General features: G+C 43.1%; 1 protein-coding gene across 1 annotated transcript in view; it reads right to left on the bottom strand.

Annotated features, from left to right (window-relative positions):
* Positions 1 to 12247: 12247 nt before the first annotated feature.
* Positions 12248 to 23279, bottom strand: part of LOC142471227 (uncharacterized) — a 42740-nt gene continuing 31708 nt past the window's right edge. The window contains exons 2-5 of the mRNA XM_075578028.1: positions 16346 to 16366; positions 14464 to 14590; positions 14140 to 14253; positions 12248 to 13739 (exon numbers count right to left, since the gene is read on the bottom strand). Coding sequence (XP_075434143.1) covers positions 12265 to 13739; positions 14140 to 14253; positions 14464 to 14590; positions 16346 to 16366 — 1737 coding nt within the window. The 3' untranslated portion in view covers positions 12248 to 12264. The remainder of the gene's footprint in view (positions 13740 to 14139; positions 14254 to 14463; positions 14591 to 16345; positions 16367 to 23279) is intronic.

The raw sequence follows: 23279 nt of genomic DNA, 5'->3' as shown, positions 1-23279 counted from the left end.
TCCTCAACGGCATACATGTACACTACATCTTCTGGTGGAGGGGGTGCGCTTGGTGATGGAAGGGGGTCGAAGGTCCCATTCATCACATCCATGTCACCCCCCTGCTCCGGAGTCGGGGAAACATGGGCATTAGCACCGAGCAAATAATGTATGCCCGCTATGTCAGCCTCTATCTTCTCCATCCGTCGATCCATCCGTTGATCCATTTGTAGCATCCGTTGCTCCAAATTTAGCATGATCTCCAGAAGCAGATCTATCTTTGCTAGCACAATAGAATTCCCGGGGAGATCCACACTTATCCCATTCAGCATCCGGTCTAACGAGCTGCTCCTTGTGCATGGCGTCTGGACATCGGGGAGATGGGTGCAACGGAGGATGAGATGGGGGTTCCATGGACAGACGCGGCATCGACATCGAGGAAGAGTGGAGGAGGTGACCTGTGGATAACCGGTAGAGGAGAAGCGGCAGCGTCGTCGAAGAGGGATGGAGAAAGTGACCTTTGGATTTCTGGTCGAGAAGGAGAGTCGTCCAAGAGCAAAGGAGACAGTTACCCTTGGATTTCAGAGGCGGCGGCGGCGGATGGTACCGGAGAAGATGGGGGGTGGAGAAGACGGGCTGAAGATTTCCGGGACAGCTACAGCAGAGTCGTCGAAGCATATGGGAGGAAGTGGTCTGCGGATTCGATGGGTTGGCTCTCATTCGTTTTGCGTCAAGAGTACATCACCAGACATAATGAGGCTTACTAGACATAATGAGGCTTACGTCTAAGAAAACCCTTAGCCTTTGGGGTCAGCAGAAGGTTTTCTTTATTGGCCTTAGCCTGTCGCTTTTGCCTTGGCGTGGAAACGGCAACCACCTTTGGCTTTTTCTGCTTGACAGGCACGGCAGAGGCGAGTGGGTCCCTGCGTCCATAGAATCGGGGTTGCTCCATGGAAGCAGGTGGCACAATGCAGTAAGAGAAAAAACACAAAGAACAGCGCAAAAACGCAATAGTGAAGTAAATAATGACAAATTAAATTGGTGTAAAAATGGTGAGTATTAGGCGTACATTTAGGCAAATAAAACAAAGCATGTCTGTGCAAACATCAGCACAATGTTACCACAGGAGCCCCTCTGGGTGGTGTAGCCCTCTGGTTCAGCAGCTGTCTCTGGAGAGTCTTTAGTGGTATCTCTCACCCTCGTGGAAGGCAGCTGCAGCCCTTGAGCTGTTGTTGAATCCTCCTCTGACTGTCTGATGAAGAAGCTTTCCCATAGCTTCGAAACGCGTTGGATAAGTATAGTAAGGTTTTGGCACCCCATCCTAGCCCCCTCATTGCATTTCTGAAGCAGTTTGTATTGCGGATCTGACTTTTGGGGATTTCCACTACACGAGGCACAACGCGTCACCCGTGACATCACGGGAGTGCGCGAGCGCCGGCACAACACACCACGTGGACCACGTGGTGCCCCGAGTGCACAGAGAGATTGCAGGCACTTCTGTGTGCAGGAGAAAGTGGACTTGTAATCCCCTACAGCGCAGTGTGTACCTGTGAGCCCAGCCTGATAAGACAGTCAGATGAGGATTCAACAACAGCTCAAGGGCTGCAGCTGCCTTCCACGAGGGTGAGAGATACCACTAAAGACTCTCCAGAGACAGCTGCTGAACCAGAGGGCTACACCACCCAGAGGGGCTCCTGTGGTAACATTGTGCTGATGTTTGCACAGACATGCTTTGTTTTATTTGCCTAAATGTACGCCTAATACTCACCATTTTTACACCAATTTAATTTGTCATTATTTACTTCACTATTGCGTTTTTGCGCTGTTCTTTGTGTTTTTTCTCTTAGTGTTTGGAGTGCCGAGCCACTCCTAGAGTTTAGCAGCATACGCATCAATACTTGGTTTGGTATACTTTTAAATATTAGTATTACCCATTTGCACAATTAATATTAATTGCACTTCATCACAATTGTATGAATTTTGTTTAAGGTGGATTTTGGGTTGCGCACTTATTTTTGTTTATATAGGCACAATGCAGTATCTGGACAAGGGCAAGTTCAGATAAAGATCATCGAGTGGTGGGCAAAGTGTGTAACCTTTCATGCATGGCGACCAGGTACAGGTGTTGAAAGTGGGCGTACTCTGTGAGTCATTACCGTATAAATACACCATCCATTTTGTGTATTGACTGCACATAGAATACACATCGACTAAACATCGAATACACATTCTTGTGTTTGTATTTCTTTCTACTCGCAGCAATGCCTGTTAAAAAGATTTCAAAGGAGCTCAGCATGCGAATTAAGGAGATGTACAAGGGCGGACACCGACTTGCTGATATCCAGTGCTGGTTAGCTACTTCTGACCTCGTTGTGCCAGCAACCACCGTGTGCTATCATGCATACGGAAAAAACAGAGACAGCAAAAGGGCACCAAGGGTAACTAACGCGTAAGTATATTTATAAAACTTTTAACAAAAAAAAATATAGAAAACTGTACGTACTGTACTGTTCATACAGTACAGTACATCTACAGTACAGTTCTGTATCTACTGTAATACTGTTGTTATTTCTGTTGATTTATATTACAACATAGTTTGTATTTTTATATTTATAGTACAACAGTATACATTTTTTGTATATTTCTATTTATCGTACAACGGTATATATAGGATGTATATTTATATTTATATTACAACAGTATATATATTTTGTATATTTATATTTATAGTACAACAGTATATATATTTTGTATATTTATATTTATAGTACAACAGTATACATTTTTTGTATATTTCTATTTATCGTACAACGGTATATATAGGATGTATATTTATATTTATATTACAACAGTATATATATTTTGTATATTTATATTTATAGTACAACAGTATATATATTTAGTATATTTATATTTATAGTCAACAGTATACATTTTTTGTATATTTCTATTTATCGTACAACGGTATATATAGGATGTATATTTATATTTATATTACAACAGTATATATATTTTGTATATTTATATTTATAGTACAACAGTATATATATTTTGTATATTTATATTTATAGTACAACAGTATACATTTTTTGTATATTTCTATTTATTGTACAACGGTATATATAGGATGTATATTTATATTTATATTACAACAGTATATATATTTTGTATATTTATATTTATAGTACAACAGTATATATATTTAGTATATTTATATTTATAGTCAACAGTATACATTTTTTGTATATTTCTATTTATCGTACAACGGTATATATAGGATGTTTATTTATATTTATATTACAACAGTATATATTTTTGGTATATTTATATTACAACATTATATTTATATACATTTTATATTGCTGCATATTAATTAAACAATATATTTTCTTTATATTGTAGGGAGACAACTCTTCTGGTGGACAAAATAAGTGAGGAGAATGATGAGAGGATTGCATTAAAGGTTAAAAACACTCTGCAGGAAAAGTACAATCTGACTGTATCCGAGAGCAGCATAAAGAAGATGAAACGCAGCATTGGATGGAAATATGGACGTGTGAGGTTAGTACTGGACAGTACAGGAGGTAAAAGTGTTGTGCCGCTAAAACTTTTTATTCCGTGTCATTACAGAGCGTACCCCATGATACGGGACGCAAACAAAATCAAAAGAGTGGTCCAGGCCCAGGCATGGATCGACAGTGGGGAGACTTTCCAGGATTGCATCTTCACTGATGAGTCTACTGTGTCGCTGGAGAGATTTGCAAGCTTTGCATTCCACAAAAAAGGCCGCATATCTTTGAAGCCGTGGCCAAAACACCCTGTGAAGCTACATGTGTGGGGTGCCATCTCTAGGCGTGGACCGGGTTGCATTGTCATCTTTGAAGGTAAAATTTATCAAATATAATGTCGCCTAATGCACTGTACTTTACTAGTGTTGCCTTACTGTATGCACTGTACTGTACTATTGTGCAGTTTTTTGAGCACTTTTCTTTTCTTGCTATAGGAATCATGAATAAAGCTTTCTTCCAAGACAACATTGTGCCCGAGATAGTGCAATACATCACACGCGAGTTCCCCAATGGTCACCGCTTCTACCAGGACAACGATCCGAAGCACACCACGTCAACGGCACATATCCTTGAGCGCGGCATCAACTGGGTGAAGACGCCAGCGGAGTAAGTGCAGTAGACCGTGTCCCATTTTTGTTCCCCACTGTTTTTAGCTCTTAAACCAATTGTCCTTTTTTTCCAATAACAGATCGCCAGACTTCAATACGATCGAAATGGTCTGGCATCAGCTGAAGGACCATATTCGGAAAGTGTCAAAACCCTCCAAAAAGGATGAGTTGTTGAAAGGCATAATGAGTTTTTGGAATGATGTACTCACCGTGGAATGCTGCAATAAATATATAGACTATATTGCCACTGTGTTGCCCATTGTCATCGCGCGTAATGGGCAAGCATCAGGAACAAGAGCAGATCCGAACAGTATTATTACAGAATAGAATGGCTCTTGATTATCTGCTAGCCTCACAAGGAGGTGTTTGTAAACTTGTAGGACAGAAGTGCTGTGCCTATATTGAGGATGAGTCTGGCGCTATTCATAAAGATATGGATAAGCTACAGGAAATTCAGGCTAGGATGCGTAAAGAGTCCTCAGGCCTTAGCTTAAATTGGATGACTCACTAGTTGGATCGGAGAATTGGGTATGAAAATTCTCTATGATTTTATTGTAGTGATTAGTATAATCGCAGCAATTTTTGTTATTTTTCACTGTGCTAAGTGTGGAATGCTTTCATTTGTCTCAAGGAAACCTTCAGTTTCATCTCACGCCATGTATGCAACTAATAATTCATATGTGGCCATGAACAGAGTCTATGATACTATTGGTCCCCATAAGGCCATATTCATAGAGAAGAGTACCAAGTAAGGGTATTTATTCTTTTAGAGAACAAAAAGGAGGGAATTGTTAGGACCAGTAGGTCAGGCCAGAATCTACACTTGTGTTAAGCTTCCATTTTGTCTGATCATAACTAGTTAAGATTCTGTAGTCAGCCTTTTGCTGAAATATAATTCCTAAATGCACTCAGTTTCTGCCAAATTGCATTTCTTTTCTTCCTGCTCAGGATATTGCTAAGATACTTTTATGTTGTCAATTTCCTGCTGTTTTAGTTAGAATATAATAGAATGGTTCTCTGCAAGAAGCAAAATAGTATAATTAGTTGCTAAAGATTCAAGGTCTCTTTTGATAACAGACAATGAATAAGCCATGTATTCAGACATTGCTTGTATTGGGAAAGACACGTTCCAAAAATCATGCCACTAATATGTCCTGCCCCTAAATTACGCCTCTAATCAAAGCTTCGCCCAAGACACGCCTATGTTACGCCTCTAACCAATATCTTCTTTTTTCCTGTATAAAAGTCATTACCCTATGAGTAATAAATTGAGACAAAGGATTTGAAACCTGGCTTGCGTTACGTTTCATTTCGTTCGTCTACCAGGCCTGAAAGTTCATCAAATGTCGAAGATAACAGTGGCAGGGCGTGAAAGCTTCCCGGGGAAGTCTGCTGCAAACGGTGCAGATGGTATATCCAGTCACAAGGCTTCAGTTTTCTTGGCAGAGAATAGGTTCCTTTTGGTTCTGAAGCATAGGCGAGGAAATAACGGATTTCCTTCACTGCCCTAGAACAAAAGTTACACACATTAATTGGTGATGAACTTGACCGTCACCCAGTTCCCACGCCACTTGAGAGATCAAGCTCTTTTTAGTGAAACAGTAGCCATTTTCGAATGCTGCGGTTTGGCAGGCATCCAACTCATTCTTGGAGAGCGGACTCGAGGAATCCCCATTGAAAGACATTATGCCATTCTTTTTCAATGGAGAAACTTCGCTCCTCCTCTCGGGCGCCTCGTGCTGGTCTTCTCAGGTATCGGGCCCAAAACTGTGGAATCTCCATAGGATTGCATGGGGCTCCAATGGCGACCTATGGGACAGGCTGCAAATGGAGACTGAAAAGGCGGGAAGGGGAACAAAGGGCCATAAACAAGTAAATACAATTAACCCTTTTCCTCCCGACCTGATCCCAGTGTATGTGGTTGGTGCATACACTGTAAAGGTACAAACACCAATAAATGGAACAATATATACATCCAGCAAAGAGAACACATTTTGCCCTGAGGCAGGGGAATAAAAATACATGCAATTCCTCTAAAGGGGGGAACATGATAACCCAAGGGACATACCTTTTGGTTGTGAAGCAGGGGAACATATGTATTATAGGTACATTTCTGGTTAAACCCTCACTTCAAGGGGTTGAAGGGGGTGCCTAATGGGGGTGACCCCTTTATTACTCGCTTGGCACCCCGCTACCGTCACATTGACACATCCTGTATATGTCAGGGGAGACACGTATATATTTAAAGTGTTTAGCACATAGAAAATTCTTATTCCCATTATCGGTGAGGTCGAGTACTTGGAAATGGATACCTATACTTCAAACAGACCTCCCATAGCCAGCCACGCTTATTCAATCAGCTGGCTGGTTCAATCAGCTTCTCGTTCACAACGCCATCTTGTGCCGTAAAACATTTTAGCACACTTTGTATGTAATTCTATTACTGCAGGCAGGGAGCAGCCTGCAAAATGGTGATAAAAAGGCTGGGACAGAGGCAAATACATCAGTGTCAGGCATATACTTTTAACCCCTTCACTCCCAATACGAGTTGGGGTTAATCAGCCGGGTATAACATCTTTATTAAAGGCCTGATTAACCCCATTCTCGCCACAACAACTTACACAGGCATCACAGCACAAGGCAGAGTAAGGAACAACTTAGGCCGCACTTATAGTGCCGGGACGGCACTTCAAAACAAATGTATTGCAGCCGTCACCTGCGCTTATAGTCGGAGCTACACAACGGCTTGGTCTCGATCGCTGAAAGTAATTTCAATGTGATTTTTTTCAGCAATCGCAGCGTTACGCCACCGTTGCTGGATGACACATAAAAATGTGAGTGTGCATTCAGAGGGATTATTTTATTTGTGCAAGTTGTATTAAAAGTTATTTTACATATTGCGCTATTAGTCCCCTTTTTCTCCCATCCTTGCCAAAATCCAAATTGGACCTTGCCTACAACCACAATCAACATTCTACCCACAACTGTCAAGCCACAAATGGGCTGCTGTTTACCTACTGTGTCTGCAAAACAACCACTCCCTCACCTTTTGTATACCTGTATTTTAACAGGGGGTCTACTACCTCTCCTTGGGTCTTGGATGCAACATAAGCTCTCATATCCAGATCATTTCCCACAAATCTAGCCTCCTCTGCGGCTTTGAAGTCTTCATATCACCGCTGGCTCATATTTCCAGGTACTCTCCAATCACTGAGGCTACACACAAGCCACATCCAGCTTGCATGTGGACATTTACCCCTTCCCATTCACACCAATGCAATAGCTACACGTCTAGCTATCGACTGACCAACCTTGAGAGTGCCTATGCAGGCAGCCATTGCAGATGAAGGGATCCAACTCAAGAGTTCAACAAGGGCAGGCTGATAGATGCCATTTAGGCAGCAAAAGAAAAACTCCTCCTTCGGACCATGTGCAATTTCAGTAGGGAGTCTTTGGTCTCAACATTCCCTGGACTCTGTCCTTTCCTTTGGCCCACCCCAAATCCTGGAAAATGAGTGCCTACGTACACTTCTGGTAACCATCGGATATTGTCCAGGAGGGGGGTATAGCTCCCATGGAGAACGTGGTCTCTGATCTGCAATATATGTCCAGTAAGGTGCTACTATAGCCCCTAAAATGTGTTAATGAATAAAATACATGGTACCACTACGTTTAAGTACAATAACATTTTACATGGTTTTTGGAAATACATTCACAGGTAATTCCAGTGCCTCACAAAATCCCTGTGGTGACAGGCAATGAATCTCATGAAAGGGACAACAGGACTGGGCTTAATCTTTAACCGTCCTGTTGTCTTTTTCATCACAGAGTTCAATGCTAGTTTATTTTATTTATTGCTTGTAATGTTAACTATAAACAGCACATATACTGTAAGATGTGTCAGAAACCCATTTCTAAACTCAAACTTATGGGAATACATTAGAGACGCATTTTATAAACAAATTATATTAAAAAAATAATAATAATCCTACAAGGAATACTTGTATACAGGACGCCGCATTCTTTAATAAATTCTTCCGAATCCTAAGTTCAATATCTCAAAGTAGAATCATCCTTGCAGGTGATTTCAATATTGTAATGCAAGCTTCCCTTGATAGATCGGGAGGAAAAGATTCAGACAACAAAAAGGCACATTCTTCCCTCCTCAAAAACATAAAGGATAACCAATTAGTGGATATATGGAGAGAGATACACCCGACAAGTAAAGATTATACATTCTACTCCCACCCACACACATCATATAGCAGAATCGATTACTTCTTCGTTTCAGGTCAATTGGTTCCTATGGTCGCTTGCTCCGAGATCCACGATATTTCATGGTCCGACCATGCACCAATAGAGCTACGGTGCAACAAAATTCAGGCCTTTAGACCGGGGGCGAACTGGAAACTCAACTAGTCAATTTTAAAAATACCCGTACTTTGCGATGCAATAGGTCAAGATATTGAACAATTCTTTAAACTAAACACAGGGTTTGTGGAATCTCATATTATTCTATGGGAAGCTCACAAAGCAACATTGAGGGGCCTATTAATCAGCATCACCGCTAAAAGAAAACGGGAGAGACATGCTAAAATTATTATTCTTCAAGACAAACTTCACTCTCTACTAATATCTCACAAGACTCACCCAGACAAACAAACATTTCAGGCATTAAAAGATACCAAAATTGAACTGAATATGTTATTAACGTCCAGGGCCGATAACTCATTAAGTTGGTCAAAGAGAAAGTTTTATGAAAAAGCTAACAGGCCGGATACGATGCTCGCACGAGCGCTAAGAGAGAGACAATCCAAGTTTAATATCCAAGCTTTACGCTTAAAATCTGGCATCCACACAGTCAACCCCCAAAAGATAGTAGAAGAATTTGGTTCTTTTTATGGTTCCTTATATGATGGGAAGAAAGTGGCACATAACAGCAAAACGAGCAAGGCTTTAAGAGATTTCTTGGCCAGCTCAAAGCTAGAGAGATTGACAGAGAGCGATCGAGAAAGTCTAGGCGCTGACTTCACTTTAGAAGAAGTGTCACAAGCTATCAAACAACTCAAATCATCAAAGGCACCTGGTCCGGATGGTTTCTCGGGGCTTTACTATAAGAAATTCTCGGAATTACTTGCCCCAAGGCTGCTCCACATGTTCAACGAGATTTTAGCGGGAGCCCCAATCCCTGGAGACATGCTGCGAGCGTCAATATCACTAATACATAAATCTGGAAAGGATCCACTGAATTGTAAAAGTTATAGACCTATATCCTTAATTAATACTGATATCAAATTATTTGCTAAACTCCTGGCTAATAGATTGAGTCTAATCCTACCCAGACTAATGCATCCAGATCAAGTCGGCTTTATCAAAGGGCAGCAGGCAGTGGACAATACCCGACGATTTATTGATCTGCTTGAATTGGCAAACAAAAATAACAATCAAAGTATGTTATTAAGTCTGGGTGCAGAAAAAGCTTTCGATAGGATTGACTGGCCATATCTTAAAGAAACACTCGCAGCATTTGGATTCGGAGGTCGGGTGAGCGGAGCATTTATGTCTCTATACTCAGGCCCAACAGCCAAGGTTATACATCCGGGTTTCCCCTCACTCCCATTCCAGATTCAGAGCGGCACGAGACAGGGGTGCCCTTTATCCCCTCTCCTGTTTGCCCTATGTATCGAACCTTTGGCGGCACACATCCGAGACAATCCAGATATCTCAGGGTTAAACGCATACTCGCAATCACACAAGGCGGCCCTGTATGCTGATGATATCTTATTAATTATCTCAAAACCCCTCACCTCCCTACCAAACCTATTTGACCTACTAGACAGATTCTCCAAAGTATCTGGATTTAAAATAAATCAATCCAAATCGGAAGCTCTAAACATTAATCTCCCTAGCCACACAGAGAAATTGTTAAAGTTGAACTTTCAATTTAACTGGCAAAAGAAATCCATAAAATATTTAGGTATTCACATCACAAAAAGTGCTAAAAATATCTATACCGCAAATTATCCCAACCTGATTCGGTCATTGAAAAAGGACCTCTCCAGATGGGCCTCCAAGAAAATTTCTTGGATAGGTAGGATACATAGCATTAAAATGAATTTACTCCCCCGTATTCTATACCTCTTCCAAACTTTACCAGTGCCACTCAAACTGAAAGATATACTTTCGCTTCAGTCTGAAATATCTAAGTTTATCTGGAAGGGTAAAAAACCGAGAGTCAATAAAACAAATATGAAAAGATCTGTTTTAGCGGGAGGCTTAGCGGTACCCTGCCTGTTATCGTATTATAAAGCGGCGCATTTAAGTCATATTATACAATGGCACTCCGACCCTAAATTGAAAAGGTAGGTGGAGTTGGAAGGTACTGCTTGTTCCCCATTGGACCTTAGCAGTTTAATTTGGCTACCTAAAAGTTCCAGAAAACACATCGATTTGCCACTAACCTCATTGACCAACTCGCTATCGGTCTGGGAATCTTCGAAAATGAAGAATTCTCTCACATCAGACAACTCCCTGATGTCCCCCCTATGGAATAATCCGAGGTTCATACCCAGCCTAATAGGCAGTAATAGTTCAATTTGGAGATCAAAAGGATACAATAGGATCAAAGACCTGGAGGGTTATAATCTAAAAATTAAAACATTCGATCATATCAGATCAGAACAAAATATACCCCATGCAGAATTATTTAAATACCTCCAGATAAGAGCTTTCTACAACAAATTGGCCCCATACCCACCTCTGACAAAATTCGAAAAGCTCTGTCGGGCAGAAACCGACACTAAGGGACTTATATCAACGATATACGGAGAGGTAGTCGATTCCTTAGTATCGCACCAACACACCCCAGCATTTAGAAACCATTGGGAGATAGATTTGGGAGAGACACTAGAGGCTGACGAATGGAACACCATATTCTTAGCTACGGAAAATAGCTCTATATGCACCACACTAAAGGAGAACGCATATAAAGTACTCATGAGATGGTACCTCACCCCACTCAAATTATCTAAATTCATGCCAGGTTCCTCCCCATTGTGCCCCAAGCAGTGCGGGGGAACGGCCGGCTTGTTACATATGCTGTGGTCTTGCCCACGAAAAGCCCAAGTATGGGAAAAGATCAGGAATTGGATACAGAGGATTTTTGACCTTACTATTCCCCCAGACCCTTGGCTGTTCCTCCTGAACAGACCTCTAAGAGATCTATCAAAATCACAAAATAAATTAATTGCTCATTTTGCAATTGCAACAAGGTGTGAGATCGCAGCATTATGGAAACGCCCCGACATACCAAACATCCCAAAGATTAGGAATCGCATGTGGTTTATTTGCCAGATTGAAAAGTTAACGAGTCTAGTTAATGACACTGGTGACAATTATCTAAACGTCTGGTTGCCATGGTTGGTACAGACAGACATACCCAGGGTTGAGCGTAACACAATTTGGCAATGATAGCGATAGATGCGTTCTCCCCTAGGAGTGGGTGTCCACAGGGACCCCCAAAATATTCCATCCCTCACATCTGCCATGAGCTCGTACCCACATATTGCTGCCGACAGTTGGAATAATCCACTTGAATCGGTGATACAAAAATCTATTAATAGATACCATCCCTCCCCATCCCCTTTCCCAACCCCTAATCCTCCTTCCGTTACCCCATTTCCCCCCCCCCTTTTTTTTCTTTCTCCTCGTTACCCCCAATCCCGGTTTTACCCCGTTTTCCACGGCTCTGTAGGGAGCGAAAAGTCGTGGTACCCCTGACTTCTACAGTTTATGTCCTAATGATTGTATTTATTTTATTGTGATGCACAAAACAACTATGCAACGTATGTCTTATTGTATTTCATGCACAATTATTTCAATAAAATACAAGTTAGAAAAAAAATAAAAATTATCTTACAAGGAATATACAACTAGAAATACTTTTTTTTTTTAAACAATACAAATTCCCCACTTGCCTTTTATTTTTCTAATTTAAGTAATAATAAAAAGCACAATATTCAACACAATAACTATAAATGCATTGTTTCCATAACAGTTTAAAGATAATTCTTTTTCAAAAAATAAAATCCATAATTTTCAGTGTTTTATTACAAGGTAAACGTTTCTGTGTGCAAAACATTTACCACGTTTGGAGCAAACAGTTTTTCTCCTGTGTGAACTCTCAGATGTCTAACAAGATCTGCATTCTTGGAAAAACATTTCCCGCATTCAGAACATACAAATCGTATTTCTCCCGTATGAATTCTCTGATGTATAACAAGATCTACATTCTTGGTAAAACATTGCCCACATTCCAAACATACAAATGGTCTTTCCTTTGTGTGACTTCTCTGATGTTTAACAACACATGACTTACTGGCAAAACATTTCCCACATTCAGAACACACAAATGGTCTTTCTCTTATGTGAATTCTCTGATGTTCAACAAGAGTAGGGTTACTTGTGAAACATTTCCCACATTCAGAACATACAAATGGTCTTTCTCCTGTGTGTATTCTCCGGTGTATAATAAGAGAAGGGTTATTTGTGAAACATTTCCCACATTCAGAACATACAAATGGTTTTTCTCCTGTGTGAACTCTCTGATGTTTAACAAGAGTAGAGTTCTGGGTAAAACATTTCCCACATTCAGAACATACAAATGGTTTTTCTCCTGTGTGAACTCTCTGATGTTTAACAAGATTAGAGTTCTTCGTAAAGCATTTCCCACATTCAGAACATACAAATGGTCTTTCTCCTGTGTGAACACTCTGATGTTTAACAAGAGTAGAGTTCTGAGTAAAACATTTCCCACATTCAGAACATACAAATGGTTTTTCTCCTGTGTGAACTCTCTGATGTTTAACAAGAGTAGAGTTCTGAGTAAAACATTTCCCACATTCAGAACATACAAATGGTTTTTCTCCTGTGTGAACACTCTGATGTTTAACAAGAGTAGAGTTCTGAGTAAAACATTTCCCACATTCAGAACATACAAATGGTTTTTCTCCTGTGTGAAGTCTCTGATGATTAACAAGAGTAGAGTTCAGGGCAAAACATTTCCCACATTTAGAACATACAAATGGTCTTTCTCCTGTGTGAATACTCTGATGTCTAAGAAGATTACAGTTATGGGTAAAATATTTCCCACATTCAGAACATACAAATGTTTTTTCTCCTGTGTGAATTATCTGATGTTTAAGGAGAGTAGAATTATATGTGAAACATTTCCCACATTCAGAACATACAAATGGTTTTTCTTTTATTGACAAGTTCTTGGGAACGTTCCCTGCATTCATGTTTCCTTTGTTACACTTTGTAATAGGAGTAGATACATATCCTGTATCTGTATGTTCTCTGATGGTATATATGTGGGAGTCTGGGAGATTTCCTTCTTCCTGTGAAGTTGATTCATTAACCATAATGCTCACAGTTTCTCTCAGACTCTGGGTTGGTATATCTTGACTAATGTGATTTGCTCCATGATACATTTGGGTAACACTGGTATCTTCCATTACACAATCTGGTGAAGAGAGCAAAATGTGACATCCTTCAGGAGAATTCCTGCTTATGAATCCATCAGCTGGAGAAAAAAATTGGAGTAAAGAAATACATTAACATCAAAACACAAAAAATTATTTTCAAACGTCAGATTTAGTTTAAAGATTGTAAAGATACAGAATACACATGGTAAGATGTGTAACAAATCAGGTATTCAGTAAATGTTTCCAATTAGAAGTGCAGAAAAGCATTCAAAACTTAATTTGTGAGGATATTGCCTACCAGCGAGATAAATATAAATAAAATCAGGAAGCGTGTACCACATACATTTCCACTTTATTATGGGAAAGGTAAAGTTACAAAAGGACATTAGAAATTATTGATAGATATACTAATTTGTGATTGAGTTTCCTTGTTTTAATGAAATATATTATATAATGATTGTTCCTAGAGCACCCACCACTAAAGTGTTTATTACTCACCAGTGCTGATATCTGTAGGACTTTCCTTCTCCTTATACTGCTGGTGACCTCTTATATATGGCTCTTCTCCACGCTCAATCATTGATACAATCTCCGGCGTCACATTGACACATCCTGTATGTGTCAGGGGAGATACGTATATATTTAATGTGTTTACACCATAGAAAATTCTTATTCCCATTATCTGCTATATTGTTATGTTACGTGTATTGCTGTGCAGTGCTATGTACACGGATATCACTATATAGAGATATACATTCAGTTGCTGTAGTTTTGGAAAACACACACACTCTCTCTCTCTCTCTCTCTCTCTCTCTCTCTTACCTAGAGAGCAGAGAGCCTGGTAATTCTCCATCATCACATCCTTGTAAAGTTCCTTCTGTTCTTCTGTTAAATAATCCCACTCGTTCTTGGAGAAGTAAATTGCAACTTTATCAAACTCAACTGGTTCCTGAAACAGAGAATTCTCCAATTGTTGTTGTTTGTTTGTCAGGAGGAACAAAATCATCAGAGCAGCAACTGGCATTTCTGAAAGCCTCGTACTATTCAATAAGTAGCGTACTGGCCCGAATATAGTACTATGTTTTTTTCCTAAAAATGTCCTTTCGAAAACTGTACTCGTATTATAAGCGCAGCCTAAAAACTTTTATTTTTCATGTAGAACACCTTCAAAACTTTACGGTTGTATTATGTGCGAGACTGTACTACAGGAGGGCCCGGGGTATACGGCGGATTCCGTTTCAGAGGCCCGCCGTATAGTGAAAATCGCCGGAAAGCGGATCCGGCAATTTTCAGTTCTGCGCATGCAAAAACCGGCATTTTCGCCATTCTGCGCATGTGCGACTTATGCTCTGCATGCGTAAACTAAGGTATGCGCGTGCAAACTGCGGTCTGCGCCTGGCGCACCCGCCCGTTCTGCGCATGCACGACTTAGGATTCAACATGGCGGCCCCCTTCTCGGTGCCGCCGTATCAGCGGATCGCCAAAAAGCAGAGCGCCGAGAAGCGGGGCCCTGCTGTATATTCGGGCTAATACAGTATGTCTTGTGGCATCGCTCAGACTCTATCAGCATACTAGTGCAGGGGGGCGCAAACTTTTTTCCCTGCGCCCCCCCTGCCGGATGTCCTCCTCTCAACGCACTCCCTTCCCCCTACCTTGATTCCTGGTGTCTGGACGTCATGACGTCACGTTGCCATAGCAACGTGACATCACATGACCCCAAAGCATCGGTTGACGCCGCGTTGCCATGGCGACGCATCTCCAGATGCTGGCTGAATCAAGGTAAGTAGGTTTACAGAGGCCCTGCAGCTCCCCCGGCACTTAATTTAAGTGCCTTCGGGAAGCGCGCGGGGCCTCTGTAAACTCTGCGCCCCCCGCCGGTATACTTGTGCCCCCCCTGGGGGTCGCGCCCCCCACTTTGCGCACCGCTGCACTAGTGTATTCCCTACTATATTACATAATCTGTCCTACTATTAGGGGAGTATCTTCTACAGTATGTTACTAAAAAGTTATAATGTGAGGCTTAAATATAAAGTATTATCAACAACAGAATAAGTCTGTATATAAGCTTATTATTACTACATAATGATCCGTTGTAAGTTATACATAAAAATATGAAAAAACAGTTTATAGAGAAAAATGAATAGAAATATAACAAATATAAAATGGCACAATTTCTGTGCACTTTTGTCTTCTCGTTTTGCCTTTTTGATGCTAATTTGTACATTGCTGATAAAATTATCCCGTTCATTTATTTATGTGAAAAGCCCATCATTTTGTACTTGCTGGAAGATTATAGTAGGAAAGTGTTGTCAATTATAGGTTACCGAAAAGGCCATTAAAATTTACTGAAATCATCCATCAACCTAGTTTTTTTTATCTGTTGATTCTCTTACCTATTAAGTCAATATGTTTGGAAGTTTCAAATGTTTCTCCAAAATCATGTTATTATATGCTGTACAAATCAGATCTCAGAGTAAACACTGATTAATATTTCATTTGCAACAAAATAGGTGAATATAACATTGAAACTATATTGTACGGCAGGAAAATGAACATGAACCAAACATATAAAAATGAACAAGTAAACATAATTAGCACAAGTTAATTGAAATGCAATCTAACAAACAGGTGTGAAATAAAGCTCAATATAAATACAACAAAGTATGAATTCTATAAAGTGATGTATATTTAGCCAAATACTCACCATCTGGAGCTGGTTCAGGAGCTGGAAGACAAAGGGACATGTTGTAGAAAGATGATCACAAACAGACTGATAAGAACTGTATTAGCTCCTGCCTTTTATACCATGACCTGCTGTGTCCTGGTCCCTCCTCCACCTCCTCTGTCCAATAGGGAGCTCTTGTGAAGATCCCTGATCAATCAGAACATTGGAAATGGCCACACTTAGCTCTGCCCCCTGACTGCAGCTTCTCAGGGGTTTCCCTCCCAATAGACGTGTTTCCCAGGGGCTGCTCAGTTCTTTAGGGTGCTATAAATTAGGTTATTTGTTGATATTTTGTCACTTTGATAAACTTGTTATATTATACACTGTGATTATTATATTTTTAATATACCGCAGGAGGTCTGGGACTAGCTAAAAACGGCCCTGTATGTCAAAACGCATAAGCACAATTTTAATTGGCAAAGTTTTGAATCTTTTCCTCCGATGAGTGCGTACACAATCTCATTCCCTGCTGTAATTGGCTATCAGACCCCTCAGTGTCTTAGGTAGGCAAGCCAGCCTATACAAGAGCGTGCAGTTAAGCAGCTCTCTTTTTTTTCTTTGTTGGAGATTGGAAGAAAAGCAGCTGCTGGCAGGCCTCTCAAATGTGCTTCTGTGAAAGAGCTATTCACACAGGGAAGCATGGAGAGGCCAAGCCAGCAGGCTGGATTTCCGTCCAGGAGTCCAGAACCAGGGTCCTATCAAGGTAACCCTTTGCTGAAGCAGGCGCCTTGCAACTAGGAAAGGGCTAGATCTCATTCCCCAGACCCCAGTAAGTGTATATTTTCTGTATCTTGTATTTTTGTGTGTTTCCAAAGTCTTATCCGAATAAACCGCAATTTATTTTACTGCCTGTTTTGCCCTGTGACTGATCCCTGAAATAAAAAGGTGTATTTGGCCTGGTCTCCAGTGACATATATATATATATAGGGTGTAAGCTCTGCGGGACACTAACTCACACTGATAACAATGTTATATATAGAAGTAGTGTGTGTGTGTGTGTGTGTGTGTGTATGTGTATATACATGTATATACATATATATGTATATACATATATACAGTGTTCGACAATTATATACATTAACACGCCCGGAGCGGGTGGATTTAACCCCCGGGCGAGTAAATATTAGCCCAAGCAGCACACGTGTTTTTTAAATTTCCCACGCTCGCGCTGCTGTTTTTACCGCGCTCGCGCTGGAGAAAAAAAAAAAAAGACGGAGGCGGGTTCATGTTGTTGGGGGAGATTACCCCGCCTCCGGCTCTCTGAGTAGTGGACTCCCTCCTCAGCGCTTCTACTCCTCCCCCTTCCGGCAGCCAGCCGCTTCCATGCCTGTCTGCCTCAGGCCCCTGCAGGGCCATCTGTCACCCCTCCCATCGGGCCACCCGCCCCCCCTCGCATCGGGCCACCCGCCCCCCCGCCCCCCTCGCATCGGGCCATCCGCCACCCCCCCCTCACACCAATCTCTCCCGGCCTCCGTAACCCCCCCTCACCCCACGCGGCGTCGGTGTGCCGCCTCTACGGACAGTCTGCCGATCTGTCAGCTGTTAAGGAAACCCCTGATGGCCAGCTCAGTTGTTAGCAGGGGAAACCCTCTAACTGGCTCTTCTCCCTGCTCTCAGCAGGGGAAATCCCCTAACCGGAGCCTCTCCCTGCTCTAATCAGGGGAAATCCCCTACCGGCCCTTCTACATCTATCAGTGAATACTGCGGCGTCGGCGTCCCACTCTGGAGGGGGCGCGGCCCCTTGCAGAGGCCCTCCTGCCGTGCGGAGGCCCCCCTGCCTTACGGGTGAGTGTTTGTGTGTGTGAGTGACAGACTGTGAGTGTGAGTTTGTCTGAGTGAGTGTGAATGTCTGTGTGTCTGTGAGTGTGTCACACTCTCTCCCTCTCCCTGTATCACCCTCCCTCTCCCTGTGTCAGCCACCATCTCGCTCTGTCACCCACCCTCTCCCTGTGTCACTCTCTCCCTGTATCACCCTCCCTCTCCCTGTGTCACCCACCATCTCCCTCTGTCACCCTCTCCCTGTGTCACCCACCCTCTCCCTGTGTCACCCTCCCTCTCCCTGTGTCACCCACCATCTCCCTGTGTCACCCTCTCCCTGTGTCACCCACCCTCTCCCTGTGTCACCCTCCCTCTCCCTGCGTCGCCCTCCTCTCCCTGCGTCACCCTCCCTCTCCGTGTCACCCTCCCTCTCCCTGTGTCACCCTCCCTCTCACTGTGTCACCCTCCCTCTCCCTGTGTCACCCTCCCTCTCCCTGTGACACCCTCCCTCTCCCTGTGTCACCCACCCTCTCCCTGTGTCACCCTCTCTCCCTCTCCCTGTGTCACCCTCCCTCTCCCTGTGTCACCCACCATCTCCCTCTGTCACCCACCCTCTCCCTGTGTCGCCCACCCTCTCCCTGTGTCGCCCACCCTCTCCCTGTGTCGCCCTCCCTCTCCCTGTGTCGCCCTCCCTCTCCCTGTGTCACCCTCCCTCTCCCTGTGTCACCCTCCCTCTCCCTGTGTCACCCTCCCTCTCCCTGTGTCACCCACCCTCTCCTTGTGTCACCCTCCCTCTCCCTGTGTCACCCTCCCTCTCCCTGTGTCACCCTCCCTCTCCGTGACACCCTCCCTCTCCCTGTGTCACCCACCCTCTCCCTGTGTCACCCTCTCTCCCTCTCCCTGTCACCCTCTCCCTGTATCACCCTCCCTCTCCCGGTGTCACCCACCATCTCCCTCTGTCACCCTCTCCCTGTGTCAAGCACCCCCTCCCTGTGTCAAGCACCCTCTCCGTGTCACCCACCCTCTCCCTGTGTCACCCTCCCTCTCCCTGTGTCACCCTCCCTCTCCCTGTGACACCCTCCCTCTCCCTGTGACACCCTCCCTCTCCCTGTGTCACCCTCCCTCTCCCTGTGTCACCCTCCCTCTCCCTGTGTCACCCACCCTCTCCGTGTCACCCTCCCTCTCCCTGTGTCACCCATCCTCTCCCTGTGTCACCCACCCTCTCCCTGTGTCACCCACCCTCTCCCTGTGTCACCCTCCCTCTCCCTGTGTCACCCTCTCCCTCTGTCACCCTCTCTCTCCCTGTGTCACCCTCCCTCTCCCTGTGTCACTCACCCTCTCCCTGTGTCACCCTCCCTCTCCCTGTGTCACCCTCCCTCTCCCTGTCACCCTCCCTCTCCCTGTGTCACCCTCCCCCTCTCCCTGTCACCCTCCCCCTCTCCCTGTGTCACCCTCCCCTCTCCCTGTGTCACCCTCCCCTCTCCCTGTGTTGTTCTGACTAGGAATTTATTAAATGTATTTTATTTATATATTTTATTTTAAAGCGGGGTTGGGGGCGGGACTATGGGCGGAGTTGGGGGCGGGACTAGGGGCTGAGTTGGGGGCGGGACTAGGTGGCGAGTAGATTTTTTTGGTTGGGCGAGTAGATTTTTGGGTGATTTGTCGAACACTGCATATATATATATATATATAAAATCAAAAAATAAATAGATGATACCGTTCTGTGGCTAACGAAATGCTTTTATTTGTGCGAGCTTTCGAGATACACTGATCTCTTCTTCCGGCGATGTGACAATGAATGAAGCAAGCAAAAGCTATACTATAAACAGTGTCTATTGGAATGTTATCTGTGCTGGTCCTTCCCCCGGTGTGGATGTGTACCTCATCATGTGCATGAAATGCCCAGGGGGCTGCTACTACATAGGTGAGACAGGGCAGGGGCTAAACAAGAGAATGAACCTGCACCGCCACAGCATCACACGCGGAACAAGAGAGAGTCCTGTTGGCGAACATTTCTCTGACTCTGGCCATAAGAGGAACGATCTGAGGGTTGCCATACTCAAAGGTAATCTTAAAACACCGAAAGAGAGACGGTTGCATGAATACAAATTTATGCAACTGTTCGGGACACTTAGCAGTGGCCTAAACAGAGATCGAAATTTTATGAATCATTACTGACACAAGTGAACTCTCTTCCCATGAGTGCTATAAGCCATGTCTGTACATACTGTGCTACAGTATATGTATGCACACACAGCTGTCTCTCACACATACTTATACTCCTTGTTTTTCCATCCCTATACACCAATAGGGACTACATAGTATCCACACACACTTTTAGTTATGCTACTAACTCTCACATTTCCACACCCACCCACACCATTTATATCCGCTCCCACTCCACACACACCTTTTGTAAAGCACTGTATATACTGTGGGCTCTCCATTCATGTTAATTCACACTGATACACACACATACTCTTTCATCACTTGCTTTCAGGAACCTTTTGACACCTCCAGCCATATAACACATCCACACCGGGGGAAGGACCAGCACAGATAACATTCCAATAGACACTGTTATAGTATAGCTTTTGCTTGCTTCATTCATTGTAACATCGCCGGAAGAAGAGATCAGTGTATCTCGAAAGCTCGCACAAATAAAAGCATTTCGTTAGCCACAGAACGGTATCATCTATTTATTTTTTGATTATTGAAGCTCGGCTAACACGGTACTGATACCTCTACATATATATATATATATACACAAATACACATACACATATATATATATATGTGTATTTGTGACATAGTCCAAAGATGTTAGATGTTTCTGCCCTGTTTTAGGTCAGAAAGTGCAGGAATAGTGCAAAATGATCCATTCCACAGCTTCACATTTACTCAGGCTGGTGGATGGAAAGTCCTGACCACAGATTACAAAGTGTCTAGTTCTCCCTCACCTGCTTTCCTAATCACTAGCACTAGCACAGGTATTTAGAATAGAGAGGGTTGCATTTCAGTCTCTCTTCTTAGACCCTGGACGCTGGGGGTTTCGCTGCTCCTCTGCATCCAGTTCGGGGAGGACGCCCCCTTCAAGTATCGCAGTACCCGAATATTTGCATGGACACTTGGGACCGAGTTCCCACCACGAACAGATAAGACAAACAAATGTTTATTGCTGTATCTGAAAGACTGTACGCTGTATCTAGTGACCCTAAATGAGAGGGTATTGTTTTAAGCTGGGGAACCTGGTTAGTTGGCCCAGCAAAAGTTACAGAGGCTGATTCTGCTGTGTAGTTAGATCCCTGAATGGGATAGGATTTTGTTTATATGATTTTGTTTTTGTTTCTTGAAGTAACAGCGTGGGAAATATTATAACACTGATATGAGTAAACCGCTGAAGGTTAATAGCTGAGTGCCTCTGCCTACACCTGTTAAAGCTGCAGTCCCTTACTGGGATGAAAATAAAGCAGGCAGAAGCCCGAGTTAAACAACGTAATGCTTTGTATGATCTGGTTATTCGTACTGCTACGGCAGCTTTTATTCTAACAAATCACCGGTTTTTACCTGGCTTGTTCCTGGAATGCGACGCTGTTCACCTGGCGCATGCCGCGTTCATCTTGCGTTCCCAGCCACGGGTCATGCCCGGCTGATACGCGGTTGATGCGTTTATTGATAATGGTTCGGATTTTAATAGGCTGCAATGCTTCGCGTGTCCGCCAGATGGCAGATATTCATGAATTGTATTACGCCGAATCAGTAATGTGTCGGCTTGCAGGTGTTTCGTTTAAAAAAGATACTGTACCACAGTGTGCCATTGTAACTTGGCCTTGGCCTTGAGACTGAAGGAAGAGGTTGCAAAAATGTATCAATTTAGTCTTTTCATATTAAAGAAAGACAAATACCAGTTTCAGTTACAGTATTCTCCAGAGACCCACCCGCCATGAGTGTTCAAGTGCAGCCCGCTTTCCAAAAACCCGACAGAAGTTACGCGTATTTGATATGGGCCGCGATTAATGCAACAGATGATAAGATGGCAACAGTTGGTCAAATTTATCAGTATTTTATAGAAAACTATGACTTTTACAAATTTTCGCCAACTCCTCATACGTGGAAGCGTGCAGTAAGGAAAAGGTTATGTAGCGATCCCGGTTTTCATCGTATTGAGCCACAATTTGTTGGCGGGTATTGGTGTGTATCACCAGATTTTTCCGGTATCTATGATCATGAAGGCGGCAAAAGGCGAAAGGTCGTGTTAAAACCAACTAAGAAGCGACAGTCGCTGCCAAGCAATGCACCAGCACCGGCTTCCAATAACGGTCCCACCGTCAGTGACAACCCTGAGCCTGAGCCGGATTTCGCGTGCAGTTTTGATGAAGCTTGCATGTACCTAAGCAATTTCCAGCCTCACCAGCTGACTACAGGTGGACTAGTCCCGCTGCAAACTATCGACATGGATGATCAAGAAAGCTGGACTGGCAGTGGACCGGCGCTGGCGCCAGCTGAATGGGAAATTCAATGGTGAGTACTGTATTGTTGCCGTATTATTTTCTGTGTTTTTTTTATTTTGACAATACTGTATAAATATCGGTGCGATTCAAAAGTCAAGCGATTTTCCTGTAAGCAATATCATTGGCTGAGCGGCTTCTACCGTACTGTACTGCACATACTAAACTATTGGTGGAACGCTAGGCGCATGCGCATATGAACAGGAGATAATTATTGGTGGGGCTGGCTGGGTATTTCTTTAGGGGGCTAACCATTACTGTACATTAAAACTTTTCTTTTTGTTTTTCCTCAGAAAAGAAAACGGCTAATGGGGGGATTTCGATGGATAATATTGTACTGTATGCTGATGTTTTCCGGCTGTACAGTATACTGTGTAATAAACCCGAAAAAATAAAACTATGCATTTATTCTACATGTACAGTATCGTTTACATTATGTGTTTTCTACAGTACACAGTGGTATACAGTGCCTAACATCTATGGGCAAAATGAATTTTATTTCTAGGTGCCCTAGAACAGAAGTTCCCACGCCAATTGGCCGTGAACTTGACCGAGGCCCTAAGTAGTTCCCACGCCAATTGCGCGAATATAATTTAAAATAATCCGTTCTGTGGGTCTGAGCGGGTTGAAATTCGCCTGGTCCTCAT

The sequence above is a fragment of the Ascaphus truei genome, chromosome 20 (genome assembly GCF_040206685.1).
Source record: "Ascaphus truei isolate aAscTru1 chromosome 20, aAscTru1.hap1, whole genome shotgun sequence".
Lineage (NCBI taxonomy): Eukaryota > Metazoa > Chordata > Amphibia > Anura > Ascaphidae > Ascaphus > Ascaphus truei.
The sequence above is the reverse complement of the archived record's forward strand: the minus strand, read 5'-3'. Positions and strand labels throughout refer to the sequence as shown.